The sequence below is a fragment of the Meles meles genome, chromosome 7 (assembly GCF_922984935.1).
Source record: "Meles meles chromosome 7, mMelMel3.1 paternal haplotype, whole genome shotgun sequence".
NCBI lineage: Eukaryota > Metazoa > Chordata > Mammalia > Carnivora > Mustelidae > Meles > Meles meles.
Genome location: NC_060072.1, coordinates 21,220,053 through 21,235,311, shown reverse-complemented (window position 1 = coordinate 21,235,311; position 15,259 = coordinate 21,220,053). Strand labels below are relative to the sequence as shown.

The 15,259-nt window shown below is 39.8% G+C and overlaps 1 protein-coding gene across 4 annotated transcripts in view; it reads right to left on the bottom strand.

The window, feature by feature from the left end:
• Positions 1 to 15,047, bottom strand: part of UHRF1BP1L (UHRF1 binding protein 1 like) — a 99,610-nt gene extending 84,563 nt beyond the window's left edge. For 2 of the 4 annotated variants that reach the window (XR_006819603.1, XM_046011443.1), the window contains exon 1: positions 14,752 to 15,047. Coding sequence is in view for 2 of the 4 variants with exons in the window: in XM_046011443.1 (XP_045867399.1) it covers positions 14,752 to 14,795 (44 nt within the window). In the remaining 2 variants the exon portion in view is untranslated. Of the gene's footprint in view, positions 1 to 2,325; positions 2,457 to 14,751 lie in introns of all 4 variants that reach the window. The other 2 variants (XM_046011442.1, XM_046011441.1) reach the window with 2 other exon arrangements.
• Between the last annotated feature and the right edge of the window lie 212 nt (positions 15,048 to 15,259).

The following is a 15,259-nucleotide window of genomic DNA, read 5'->3' as shown; positions in this document are numbered from 1 at the left end:
AAATCTTTTTAAAAAATAATAATACAATAAAATAAATAAATATATCTTTAAAACAAATACATCACTATGGGGGCTCCTGGGTGACTTAGTTGGGCATCTGCCTTCAGGTCAGGTCATGACAACAGGGTCCTGGGATTGAGCCCCAAGTCAGGCTCCTTGCTTAGCAGGGGAATCTGCTTCTCCCTCTCTCTTTGACCCTCCCCTGTGCTAGCGCTCTTGCTCACTCTCTCACTCAAATGAATAAATAAAAGATCTTAAAAAAACCACTATGATGCACACCTGGAATTAATGGGACATTCTGTGTCAATTATACTTCAATTAAAAAAAAAAGATGGTTACCAAGAAATCAAATGGTAAGATTAGCATTTTGAACAGATCTCTCCAGTAACAGTGCCAAGGATAGAATAGAAAAGTATGAGACCAGAAGGAAATGAGAATGCTTATTTGCAAGAATAACACAAGACATGTCGAGTTAAATCTGGGTCATGACAACAGAGATATTCAAGTCTTTACTGATGTCTCCTTTGGGCCAAGATGCCTGCGATGTGCTAGGTTCAGGAAAAGAAAGGTAAATTTAAGAGTTATTTAATAAAAAGGCATCATAAGCAATTAAAATGAGAAGATAAAGAGAGAAAAGGAATTAAGTTCGGTAGGTGACTTGAATGAACAAATAGATAGCTGTGGTTTAAACTAAGAATAAAATTGCAACACCTCATCTTCAATAAGCTAAGTACAAATCAGGTCAAATAAAGATATGTTAAGGAAGTATAGTTTAAAAAAAAAGCAAAGGATTACAGCTATGACTATACTTTAAGAGCAAAGCTCCCAGAGGATTTACTAGAGTTATATACAAAACCAGAACCATCTTTGAATGCCTTTATAAACAACATCCTTAACTAACAATATTCTAAAGATAACCTCAAAGGTTTCCCTAATGGTCTACCTAAGGCTAAAGTTTGGCATCTATCCCTTGGCAATTCTGGTTTAGATCCAGACACCCAAATGATATCAAAGAATCAAGGTGGACAAGAATACTGGAAAATAATACTTAATTGATATTTACACAATTGCTAACATATGGTAAGTAAGTGTATCAAATATCACATTACTCCTCTGAGATGAGTTACACATTTCTGCTCATGGATAATCTTTTTTTCTTTTTTTGGACTTTTAATTTTTTTAATATATTTTTTTAATTTTTTTAAAAGATTTTATTTAGTTATTTGACTAATTTTTTTTATTTTTAAGTAATTTCTACACCTAACATGGGGCTTGAACTCACAACCCCAGATCAAGAGTCACATGCTACAGGGCGCCTGGGTGGGTTAGTTGGTTAAGTGTCTGCGTTTGGCTCGGGTCATCTTCCCAGGGTACTGGGATCAAGCCTCACATAAGGCTCGTTGCTCAGCAACGAGACTGCTTCTCCTTCTCCCTCTACCTGCTACTCTGCCAGCCTGTGCAGGCTCTTGTGCGTGCTCTCTCTCTGTCCGATAAATAAAAATTCAAAAAAAAAAAAAAAAGAGTCACATGCTCTACCAACTGAGCCAGCCAGGTGCTCCAATCATAGTTAATCTTTAATTACCAATTTCTCACTAGACTTTATGGATATGTTAAAGTATTAATGTGGATAAATTTCCTAAACACTCTAAGTGTTCAATGATGTAAGTTTCTAGGTTTTTCACTAAGTCCAACTTGAAAGAAATTCAGTGCCATTTCCATGAATCTGGCTTTATAACATAATTACTTTCCTGATAATAAATTTTTAAAAGAAGTAAGGGGAGAGGGGAAGTATTAAATGTGGTGGCAAGTCCTTACATTCCTCAAGAACTCTATTTTCACTGCTGTTCATAAGAATTACTTAAATCTCTTTGATAAAGATTATAATTAACATTAAATACACAAAATAAATTCTTAAGTCCTTCAATGAGAAGTGATGAAAACATTCTCTTTATCGAAAGAGCCTTCATACCTCATTAATTACATCAGACTATGAAATATTACCCATTAAAGAGTAGATCAAATGCTAATTACTATTCTCAAATAGCTGACTGTAAGTTATAAAACTCTTTTAACAATAGAAAGTTGGTTATAACTTTAAGTGCATTGCCAAACCTTATACGTTAGAAAAGACAATCTAAGAAAGGAACTGCATGATCCTTTAGCTACGGTAAAAAAAAAAAAAAAAGGAAAGGAAAAGAGTACTTGACTAATACACTAAGAATTAGAAAATATTCTCAAAGTATCTTTATGTGGGGCAAAATAAGTGCTTGCATTTATGACAAGAAAGAAAAAGAAACCAAACACGATGGGGAATAGAAGTATTACCTGAGGGCAGGAAATTCACACAAAAGGTCCCTATTCCTGGTGAAAGCAAGTAGTCAGTTGCCAGGGTTTCTTAGACTCCTTGATTATGAAATTCACAGCACACCAATCTCCACCACAGCCAGCAGGGATCGCTGCAGGGAATGGGTACACAGGGGGACACAGGAGGGAGCAAGTTTAAGGGAAGGAAGAGGAAAGGAATGATATGATAAAAATATTTAGCTGTGATGCACTTAAAAAAATACAGTTGTATTTCACACTGGAATAACTAAAGGCAAACACTGCTTAAATTCTAAGATAAATTAATCATTTGTGATTTCCTTCATTCTCTCTACCACTGGTATTACTACTACTCTGACAATATTTTCAAAAATTTTCACATTAAAAATATCAACAAAAATGAGATATCTCTGTTGTATAAAAGTTATGCGAAGACTGAACTGTAATTCAACGTTAAATCAAACCAAATAGGACAAGCACTCTAAAAGACAAGCTACTTACAAATACAAATTATCGAATTAGTTTAACTGCTAAAAACCCCATTTAAAACTGTAATCTTCATTTTATGGAGAACACTAAAGAGTAAAGTTAGCTATGAAAAGTAACTCACAAACCAAGGAGAGATCCAAAAATAAATTTTATGTTTATATGCAAAAACAAATCAGAGAACTAGAATATTTATCAAAAAAAAAGTTTTTAATCTAAATTTCTTGGATATGAGTCATCTGCCAAAAATGTATTCAGGGCAACCAATTTATATCCTATATATTCTATGAAGGTCAAAGCTAATCTATTCTCTAGTTAGCTAAAAATGTTTCTAAACAGCTACTATGTGTAATAATACTGTGCCAGATGCTACAGATACAAAAGTGAACAAGAGAAACACAATCACTGCCTCAGAATGCAGTCTGTCAGGGTGATTCTGCCCTTAAAGAGATGAATCTAGAGGGCACCTCACTGGCACAGTCGGCGGAGCATGGCACTCATGAGTTCAAGCCTTATGTTAGGCATGGAGTCTACTTGAAAGAAAGAGAGAGAGAAAGAAACTAACTTAAAAAAGAGATGACAATCTATGAACTAAAACCATAAAATTTTGTTGTAATAAAATATTTTAAGACCAATGAAGACTAGTCTACACAGTTAAAGCTGCCCATGTAAGATGCACCAGTAAAATGAAGCCTGAGAGGATACCCAGGCAGGAAGGAAGGTAGACAATTTGGCTACAGTAATAAGACAACAAAAGATGGGTGAAAAACAAAAAAGGGAGAGAAAGTGTAGTACTGGAAAACAGTAGAAAAACTGCAGCCAAGTTTCTAGGATCTAAAGTATCTTTAATGGGGCGCCTGGGGGGCTCAGTCAGTAAAGCATCTGACTCTTGGTTTTTGGCTCAGGTCATGATCTCAGGGCCCTGGGATGGAGCTCAATTACACTACTGACCTTGAGGAATCTGCTTGAAGATTCTCTCCCTCACCCTCTGCCCTCCACTCCTGTGCACATGCTCTGGTGCTACGGTACATACAGAAATCTTTTTAAAATTTTTTTTTAAAATGAAGTATCCCTAACTTCTCTAAACAACTGCCTTAAATATTCCCTTGGAATGCATGCCACTGTCAAGCAAACAGACTTAATAACTACCCATTTTATATCACATAAGCTGTTCTTTATGTATTTTTTTTTAAAGATTTTTATTTATTTATTTGACAGAGAGAGAGATCACAAGTAGGCAGAGAGGCAGGCAGAGAAGAGAGGAGGAAGCAGGCTCCCTGCGGAGCAGAGAACCCGATGCGGGTCTCGATCCCAGGACCCTGAGACCACGACCTGAGCCGAAGGCAGCGGCCCAATCCACTGAGCCACCCAGGCGCCCCTCTTTATGTATTTTTAATTCATTATTTCTTTACAGTTTCTCTGGACTTAAACCACCTCTGACTCAAGGTCTCTACTTCCATTAAAGTTGCATACAGTACTTTGTGCCTGTCTCTTAAGACTTACATTTTATCCTGTTATCTATTTAATCATCTACCATACTGTTTTCAGAAGCATTTATAATTCTTCTTAATTTCTCTTATATATCTCATGGATCTTCCATAAGTATTGGTGGAAAGAATAAATGAATGATTTATCAATGGGAATAATCATAATATTCCTTAAAGATAATACAAATCTTAGATTTTATGATGTCCCTTTTTATAGTACAGTTCATTTATATATAAGGATCCATCTCTGCAGAAGAAAACTTTGGAATATGAACTAAATTTAGTACCTAACAGCACAATTTTAGCAAATTTTAAAATGACTGAATCTTCTGGTATTTCTAAGTTTCTCTCTAAATATTAATTCCTAACAATAAAATTACAAACAAAAAGTTTACAAATAGATAACAGTAAAGGAAAATAACACTTGGGCGCCTGGGTGGCTCAGTGGGTTAAGCCGCTTCCTTCAGCTCAGGTCATGATCTCAGGGTCCTGGGATCGAGTCCCACATCGGGCTCTCTGCTTAGTGGAGAGACTGCTTCCCTTCCTCTCTCTCTGCCTGCCTCTCTCTTGTGATTTCTCTGTGTCAAATAAATAAATAAAATCTTTAAAAAAAAAAAAAGAAAAGAAAAGAAAATAACACTTGATGTTATGCTAGCAGTGGCAAAAAGAAGCCAGAGAGCTCTCTCTTAATGGTATTTTTGGATAGAAAAGAGTACATATACATATAGCTCTTAAAGAAGAGACTAATCTAGAGATTCAAAATTTATATATAACATTCATTTTGTCTGGCAGAAATCTCAAAATAAGTAAATCTAATATCTGAAAAAATAAATAATAACTACTCTATCCTGGATCATATTTGTTGCAGCTCTCAACTTTGTTTTAATAACTTGGTCTCGATGTGATAACTGCTCATATTTCATTCATGGAAATAGCATAAATTACACCTGTAACTTAAATTCAATCTGAGCTCGTTACTAATAACAACTAGTTAAAATACCAGTATTTAATGGAAATATTAAATTATTCATCCTAACATATGCAAAATAATGTACAACATTTAGAACATATATAACTGATAAGAAATCAACTTACTAAGGAAATATTTAGATTGGAAACTGCAGTGTTAAGGCAAAGTGTTATATTGCAAAAAAAAATTATGCAATTATAAAGAAATGGAGAAATTATGCTTTCCCAATTTCACAGAATTGCTAAGTCAAAGGCTGTTTCCCAACCTTCAAAGGACTACAGAGCCAAAGGATTCCCAAATAATAAAAGAATCTCCTAAGGGATATTGCAACAGGATGGTGAAATACCACAAAAGAGCAGTAAGACTGAAATTTTATAACAAATAAATACTGAAAATAGAGTAAAAGCAAAGCAAACTGTTGGGGAGGAACAACAGCTTGAGCAGGCAGCACAGAATAATCATATTAAAAGAGTACTGGGGGCGCCTGGGTGGCTCAGTGGGTTAAAGCCTCTGCCTTTGGCTCAGGTCATGATCCCAGGGTCCTGGGATCAAGCCCCGCATCGGGCTCTCTGCTCCTCGGGGAGCCTGCTTTCTCCTCTCTCTCTGCCTGCCTCTCTGCCTGCTTGTGATCTCTGTCTGTCAAATAAATAAATAAAATCTTTTAAAAAAAATAAAAGAGTACTGGATCAGTGACTTAACTACACAACACTACCTGGCAAACCTTGGGTAAGTAATTAATCTTAACGTTTTAATAATTTCCTTCTCAGAGACCGGAAAAAATCCCCTCTGATTCTAGAATGGTTAATATTACAACATCCAATGGATCAAACATCCAAGTCCCCTTTCAACTAAAGTTTACAAATCAATCTCCTGAAATTAACTTCTGAAGAATCAATATCTGGTTTTAGTTGGAAATCAGTGTGACAGAAATGGGCACATGCTTGATACTTCTACATAGCATTCTTAATAGCAAAAAATACAGCACTATAAAGTCCACCCCTTAATTCATCTCACAATTCAACTTCGCTGTAATTATGTACTGCATAAACCAAAGAATAACCACACCCAAAACATTTGACATTGGTGCTGCCAGACATGTGAACCAGACTAACACCATGATGGCTACTCTGTGACCCGGATTCCTCTTGAATACAGCCCCCATTCCCATTCTTTCCTTTTATTTAACAGCACCCCTAAGTACACCCTTAGGGCATAACATTTCAGATCCGCTCTGGAGGTATAACTATGATACTTACCTATTCTTACACATGCTCCTCCCTGGTAGTCTCCTAGCATGTACTCCCCAGCCCCTAGAGCTATAAAAGCAGATTTCACAAGAGGCAGGACTGCGGAGATCTAACCGCTTTGCAGCCCCCCAAGACATGCTTCTGTCCATAAGTCTCCTTAAAAAACCATTTCTCATCAAGATGAACTTGGTGTTTTTCTTCAGTCATGGTTCCTTAGGCCTTTGAAGGTTGCTTTGCATTTACTTCCATTTCACAGAACAGAGGACTAAAATGTGTAGTCTAAATTAGTTCACAAATAAAAGGGAACTCCAAGTTAATGCATCCAAAACCAGACTCCTTATCTCTGTACCTTAAGCCTGCTTCTCCTGCAGTCTTCTACGTAGTTAACAACAACTCCACCTTCTCAGTTGCTTATATCCTGACTGTTCCTTCTCTCTCAACTCACATCTTACCTGTCAGCAAATCCTGTCGTTCTACCTTTGAACTACAGAACTTGACTATATCTCAACAAGTCCACTGCATCAACCTAGTCCAAGCCAAAACCTTTATCACCTAGATAGCTAACACTTTTTTTTCTTTTTTTTTTTTTTAGATTTTATTCATTTATTTGACAGACAGATCACAAGGAGGCAGAGAGACAGGTAGAGAGGAGGAAACAGGCTCTCAGAGGAGCAGAGAGCCCGATGTGGGGCTCGATCCCAGGACCCTGAGATCATGACCTGAGCCGAAGGCAGAGGCTTTAACCCACTGAGCCACCCAGGTGCCCCGATAGCTAACACTTTTAATTGGGTTCCTGCTTCTGCGATAGTTAACACTTTTAATTGGGTGCCTGCTTCTGCCCTTGAGTTCCTATTACTTATTTCCTACATGGCTGCAGAGTAATCCTTGGCTCAAAGCCTTAAGTGGTTTCCAATCTCACTCAGAGTAAAAGCTAAAGTCATTACAAGGCCCCACAAGGTCTGGCCCTTTTTTCTCTCTGATGCATCCTCCTCTACTTACTTCACACCTCACTCCACTCATGTTGGTGGCCTTGATATATTTCAAAAATGACAAGCAAGCTTCCACTTCTGGATTTTTGCATTTACTTCCACTACTTCTTTCATATCTCTTCTCAAATACCACCTTCTCAATTAGGCCTTCTTGATCACCAAATTTAAAACTGCAAACTACCCTTACCTCTCTGTACTTCCTACCCCTTTCCCTGTGTTATATATTTTTTTAATTTGTTTATTTACAGCATAACAGTGTTCATTGTTTTGGCATCACACCCAGTGCTCCATGCAGTACGTGCCCTCCCTATTACCCACCACCTGGTTCCTCAACCTCCCACCCCCCCCCCTTCAAAACCCTCAGGTTGTTTTTCAGAGTCCATAGTCTCTCAGGGTTCATCTCCCCTTCCGGTTTCCTTCAACTCCCTCTCCTCTCCATCTCCCCATGTCCTCCATGTTATTTGTTATGCTCCACAAATAAGTGAGACCATATGATACTTGACTCTCTCTGCTTGACTTATTTCGCTCAGCATAATTTCTTCCAGTCCCGTCCATGTTGCTACAAGAGTTGGGTATTCATCCTTTCTGATGGAGGCATAATACTCCATTGTTTATATGTACCACTTATCCATTCATCCGTTGAAGGGCATCTTGGTTCTTTCCCTGTGTTATATTTTTAATAGCACTTACCACAAACTGGTATAATGTACTTTACTTTTTTGCTATCAGCCTCCTTTGATTAAAAATGTAAATTCCAGAGGGCAGGGATTCTTGCCATAGCACTAAGGACTAGTGCATGGTACAAAGTAGCACTCAGTAAATATTTGTTAAATAAATAACTGTTATATATCTAGGGTCAAAATCAACAGTATTGGGGGTTACTTTTTTTTTTAAGATTTTATTTATTTATTTGACATAGAGAGAGAGATCACAAGTAGGCAAAGAGGCAGGTAGAGAGACAGGAGTAAGTAGGCTCCCTGCTGAGCAGAGAGCCCCATGCGGGGCTGGATCCCAGGACCCTGAGATCATGACCTGAGCCCAAGGCAGAGGCTTAACCCACTGAGCCACCCAGGCGCCCCTGGGGGTTATTTTTTAAAGAATATGGTCAATTTAAGTAACTAAAAATTACTTTTTAAAAATTCCCAAAATTACAAAAGTAAATTTATTTCTAGTTCCAAAAGGTAATAACTTGATTTTTTTCCCAGTTGCCCAGTCCAAGTAAATCAAATCTCATAAACTTCATATGGCAGTGTATTTCTAGAAAGAGGTTCATTTAGTGATCCTACTCATGCTTCCTATGCCACAGTAAGAATCACTGAAGGTTCCCAAGAGCTGAGACCATGTCCTATCCATCTCTATATCTCCAATGCCCAGTGTTCAAGAAGCTGATAAACATAAACTCTCAAAATTATTTATTGAGCTTTAACATAAAAGTGAAAGATGTAATTAGCCTATCAATAAACATATAAAATTATCATTTGAAAAAATAATTTCTGACAGTCTAAATCATGTTGTGTTTCCCTTTAAGAATGTTTAATTCGGAAAGCCTCACAAGGTCTGGCCCAGTTTTCTCTTTGATCTCATCTTCCTCTACTTACTTCACTCCTCATTCCACTCCAGAAGATTATATCCACCTTAACTTCTCTTCAGCAATTCAGTTCCATGGCCTTAACGGATACCCTGCTCTATATTAGGCCCAATCCTCCTCTGAAATTTTAAACTTTAATACTTCTAAACAAAACCTCCAATATTTCCAGTTCTTTGTTTTTCTCAACTGCTCTCCCACCCAGATAAAATTTCCAACCCTTTGAAGATTCTTTCCAGACTATCAGCTGCTGTTCCCCCCTTTACTTTCTTACACAGTGTAACCTATTCCATTAATTCACTGCAAGGCACCCTAAACTCCCTATCACTTTGCCATTCAGTCACAAGACCTGGCAAGTGTTCAACCATTCCTAATCTACCTAACAAATATTCCAAATATTCAACAATCTTCTCAAGCCACCCTCTCTATTTGTTCCCTCCCCTTAGTTTAGGGAACATATCTTGCTGAGATTGTCAAGTAATTTCTCCCTAGATCATTAGAACTGACATGGATCCAATCCCTTTTCAAGTATGGTCCCCAAGCCTTCCATAAATTCTGTGGAATGATAACCTTATAATACATTACTTTTCTGTATAAATTAATCAGAGATCCTTTGTAGACGGTACTTCCACCACAGTCAAGAGCTCCTGAACCCTGATTTCCAAAACCAAACTGATAACCAAGCATCTTTGATGATCATGTCCCTCTTCTGCCTGGAATTCTTTATTAGCAGGCACCTCCTGGGATGAAGTTCAACTTCTTTAACGTAGCAAATGAGGCCTTCTGAAATCTAATTTAGTTCAGTGATTATTAAAGACACCAAATGGAACAGCAAGCCACACTCAAAACAGTTCTCCCTATGACCCTTTCTTTGCTTTATGACCCTTTGCCATTGTTAACTGATCTATGTTGATAAGTAGAACTGGGCCAAACAGGTTCTCTCTCCCAGGAATCTCAAACTTGACAGGAGAGACCACAGATTGGGAGTTGTGATCGGTGGAAGCAGTGGTTCTCAACCAAGACATATTTTACTCTCAGGAAACATTTGGTAATGCCTGGAGTGCTACTGGCATCTAGTGGGTAGAGACCAGACATGTTGCTAAACATCCCACAAGGAGCAGACTTCACAACAAAGAATTAACTTGCCCAGTGAGGTTTCAGGAGCTGGTTAGGTCCTGCCCTTTCCCAGACTTGGTGACCCACCCCAACAGCTTTCTGTTACATTTCTCCTATTACCTACATTAAACAGAGTTTTTTGTTGTTTGCAGACAAAACAGCCTCAAGTAGCACGGTACCCTAGTTCAATCAACTGACATGCTTGTATACTTCAAACCAGTTTCTCAACCTCAAAACTAATGGCATTTGGGCAATATAATTATTTGTTGTGGCGGACTGTGCTGTGTAGGCAAGCCTGTTTAGCAGCATTCCTAGCCTCTATCCCACCCTACAAGTCGTGACAGTCGGAAATGTATCCAGACATTGCCAAATGCCCCCTAAGGGGCAAAATCATCTCTGACTAGAAACCAGGATTTTAAACTATACGAAGACTCCACCCAGGCCTGTCCTGCCCTCTGTCAGCATAGTGTATATGAGCCAAAGGGAAAGCATGGCAGGAAGGGAAGAGGGCGTATTTGTATCTAAATCTTCCTTACTCCTTTTCAGGTCCTGGCTATCTTCCAGCTTCTGTTTTCCTCCTCATCTCCTTTGCTCTAGCACACAAGTACAAATGCCACAGTAACATGAGGCCTTGAAAGGTAACTCCTGTTCTTATTTCCTTTCTTACATTTGTTATAACTTCTCTTTGGAACTCTCCGTTCCTTTGTGAAAAAAACAGTCTCCTGATGAAGACTCTAAAACATATTCTGTGCTTGTTATAGTATGAAAGATCAGAATAATTTCTCTTCAAAGGCTTTTCCTGTTTCACTTCTCTTAAAATTTAAGTAGTCCAACCCCCACCCCCACCACACACACACACACACACACACACACACACACACACACACACGTTCTCTTCACCCTCTTGTCCTGCCCCCTTGCCCAATCTGCCCAGCTCTGCTCCCTCTCCCTCTCTCCCAACCTGTTCATTTTCAAATCAGTTCCAAGTACACAAACTATTTTTATTAATAATGCAACAGATGCTTAGGATACAAACTAAACAATTAGGCAGGGAACAAGTATACAGAATTACATTTCTCAAATAGTTCAGCATTTACTTACAGCATTTATTAATCTTTTATGAATTTCTCTTTTATACTTTTCCACTATACCAGTTTCTCAAGCCCCTATATCTGCCTAACACTGGTTTTAATGTTACAATTTCACCATACTTCAGTCTCAAGGCTCAGAGTAAGCATTCTCTTTCTCCTGTTCATTCCTATAAAGTCTTACTCCTTACTGGAAGACCCCATTGAGAAAGGGTTATTTTCCTAGTCCTTCCTTTCCAAAACAACAAAAGGCTCATTTATTCAATGATTCCATTACCTTCCTAAAACCCCATGGGAACTGGTAGTACCCAATATCTGTAATAATACTGGTGGCATATAGTGTTACTTCAGTTAAGAAAATGTGAGGCAAAGTCAATGATTGGTGCCATTCATTAAAAAAAAAGTTCAGGGGCGCCTGGGTGGTTCAGTGGGTTAAAACCTCTGCCTTCCGCTCAGGTCATGATCCCAGGGTCCTGGGATCCAGCCCCACACCCCCCCCAATCGGGCTCTCTGCTCAGCAGGGAGCCTGCTTCCCCTTTTCTCTGCCTACTTGTGATCTCTTTCTCTGTGTCAAATAAATAAATAAAATCTTTTAAAAAAAAACAGTTCATTAAGTAGTTCATTTTCATAAAAAATAGTTCATTAAAAAATAATTCACTAAAAAAAAGTTGTTGAGTGCCTACATTATGCTAGACTCAAAACAAAATCCCTGGCACCATGTAGTTTACATTCTAGTGAAGAAGACAAAGAACAAGCATATCTATATTTATCTATCTATATATGCACAGGAAAGGATGAAAAGGGTGGTCTGATAAGGCCTCCTTTGAGGTGTCATGAATGGCATCCACTGGCTATAAGAAATGTCTATTATTGCAACATAATGTGTTCTAAGTATTTCCTGTTAAAAATATTCAACTGTCCTCCAGATGATTACTTCATTATAGAGACATCTTTATTACTGGATAATTTGCAAAATTAAGCTTGAATCCAGGTAATCTCAAAAGTTCACCCCTACCTGAATAACTGTAACTTATCACAACCCCCACCTTGTTTCATCTATTGTCATACTTTACATTAATAACTATTTTTCTTAGGAGATGACAGCAATAGCAGTTAAGAGTAATATATTAACCAAGAATATGAATTTGACACTCTTCAATCACCTGAGTTGTTTGAAAATATGAAATAACCAAAAATTCAAGTGTTTTCAAAAACTCACCTCTGTACTTAGCCATAAAAAAGAATGAGATCTTGCCATTTGCATCGACATGGATAGACCTAGAGGGTTTTATGCTAAGTGAAATTAGTCACACAGAGAAAGACAAATACCATATGATTTCACTTATATGTGGAATCTAAAGAAGGAAACAAACAAAAAGCAGAAACATCCATAAATACAAAGAACAAACTCATGGTTGGCAGAGTAAAGTATTGGGGGTGGGCAAAATGGGTGAAGGGAAAAGAGAGGTACAGGTTTCCAGCATATAATGATTACGTCACAGGGATGAAAGGCAGGGCATAGGGAATTCAGCCAATGGTATTGTAATAGCATTGTATGGTGACAGATGGTAGCTACACTTGTGGTGAGCACAGCATAACCCATAGAGTTGTTAAATTACTATGTTGTACACCTGAAACTAACATTCACATTGTGTGTCAACTATAACTCGAAAAAAAAGAGAAAAGCATACCAACGGCCCACGGTGCAGAAACAAAAATCCTCATCTCTTAAAAAAAAAAAAAAAATCCTCATTACTATTTGCCACAAAAGTATTAGAAATCATACAGGTTAAAACAGTACTCCTAAGGACTCAATTCTGAATACGCAGTTATGGTCTCTTTTGTGAAATAAGCCATCACCTTCGCTATTAATTTTTAGGAGTCTTTCTCAACTGGAGTTCTACAAGAGAATTTAACACCCTAAGGCACTCATTGATTGAATTAACTTTCCTTACAAGCAACTGAATGGAACTAGCCACGTACCATGACCCTTGCAAGAAAAACAGTCAAATCATTTTCTGTACGTCTCAATTTTCCTGTGGAATGGAGTATGACAAAGGCTAGAGGTCAGATATTACCTAAATAATAATTTAAAAGATAAAAACCTTGGGGCGCCTGGGTGGCTTAGTGGGTTAAAGCCTCTGCCTTGGGATCGTGCCCCGCATTGGGCTCTCTGCTCCACTGCTCCACAGGGAGCCTGCTTCCCCCTCTCTCTCTCTACCTGCCTTTCTGCCTACTTGTGATCTCTGTCATTCAAATAAATAAATAAAATCTTTAAAATAAAATAAAATAAAAGATAAAAACCTTTTTCCAAAATAAGATAACTCAGTATTGGACCATCTGTACAATATTAAAACTTTCCAACAAAATAATAATGCTGCTATAATTTGCTACTTTTTTAAAAAGCTGTTATATCTCAATGGTTTAAGTTTAGATAACATTTGCTAATTCACAGAAATATTGATTTTGTTCCCCAATGTACAACCTGTTGAACTCAATGATCTGGAGAATCAAGAATTGGCTTTACCATAGAAACCTACCAGTATACCCAAGTTTTTCCCTAATATCATTAACTTACAAATAACAGAGAAATGGTTCATAACAAGTGCTTTGAATTCGCTGTTAACTTGGAAACAAGATTCCACATTTAGCCTGTGTCTTGAGACAAATATGGAGAAGTCAGAAGTAACAAACTGCCAGCTTTACTGAGTCATGTTTCTGACTAAAACCGAGTTATGAAATGGAAAGAATGACAAGTATTGTGTTTATCACCACAGATGTTGACTACCTTAATTTACGGATCTCACATTTTAAAAAGCAAAAAGCTGTTTTGCCAAAATGATGTGGAACTAAAACGACTCCAGGAAGAACTTGCCAAAGCTGGGAACTCTGGCTGTTTACCTAAAACAAATCCTAACTGTGCAAACAGGCACACCCTCTAATGCATCAAAGAGGGAACGGCGAGGTGGGGCGTGAGTTCAGAAAATAACAAGGTTAACATTTCACGAAGACAAGCTCAGCCCAGAGTCCAAACTGCTCCAGATGACCTGGGTTAGCGAGCGGAATCGCCCTGCTCCGAAAAAGGCGAGCACGGAGCTCGGAATCACCCTGCCACATAAACCATCCCCAGCCGCTGCGCAGGACCGCCCAAGCCGGTCCCCGAGACGCCCCCAGACGCTGCGTGGGGGAACAATCTCAGCGCGCTGCCTCCCCCCGTGCCTTCCACGCTGCTCCGCGAGCCGGTTGGGGGAGAACCGGTCCAGGCAGCCGACTCTTGAGGCCAGAGCCGTGCGCCACAGGCGCCGGGAGGTCGGGGCCGCGACCCCGGGGCCGCGACCCCCTGCCCTGGCTAGACCTGGCAGCTCAAGAGTCGCCTCCCGTACGGCTACCAGTTCCCGCCACCCCCAAGGCGGGCGAGGGCCGAGGCGCACTGGGCTCCCACGCCTGAGGCTCTAGCTGACCTGGAGAGGTGCTTCAGGATCTGCTTCTTAATGAGCCCAGCCATGGTGCCGCGTCAGGAGGCGTCGCTCGCTCTCCGCGTTTCTTACTGCCTCCTCTCTTCGTGGCCGCCTCTCGTTGTCCGGACTAACCCGGCCGGAGGAGAGTCGCCTGAGCGCTCACGCCCGGGAGAGACCGGAGGCCCCGGCCGAGGCCACAGCCGCCGCCGCCGCTGCTGAGGACCGGGAGCATCGCGCTCAGGCCACCGTGGCCGCCGCCGACGCCATCTTGGCTGCAGCATCACCTAAGAGACCTGGGGGCGGACGGGCGGGGCGGGGCGGACTCGGCGTGGGGCGGGGCAACGCAGGCTCCGACCCGCGCGGGTGGTGTGCGGCCCCGCCACTCCTGTCCCGGACTGGACGCGTGTCCTTCGCCGCCCTGACGCCACAGTGTGCTTTGATTTCCAATCTCAGAACGTTCTTGTGCTTTGTAGTCCTCCCTCTCCACTCTGGTCTTGTTCCGGTCTCTATT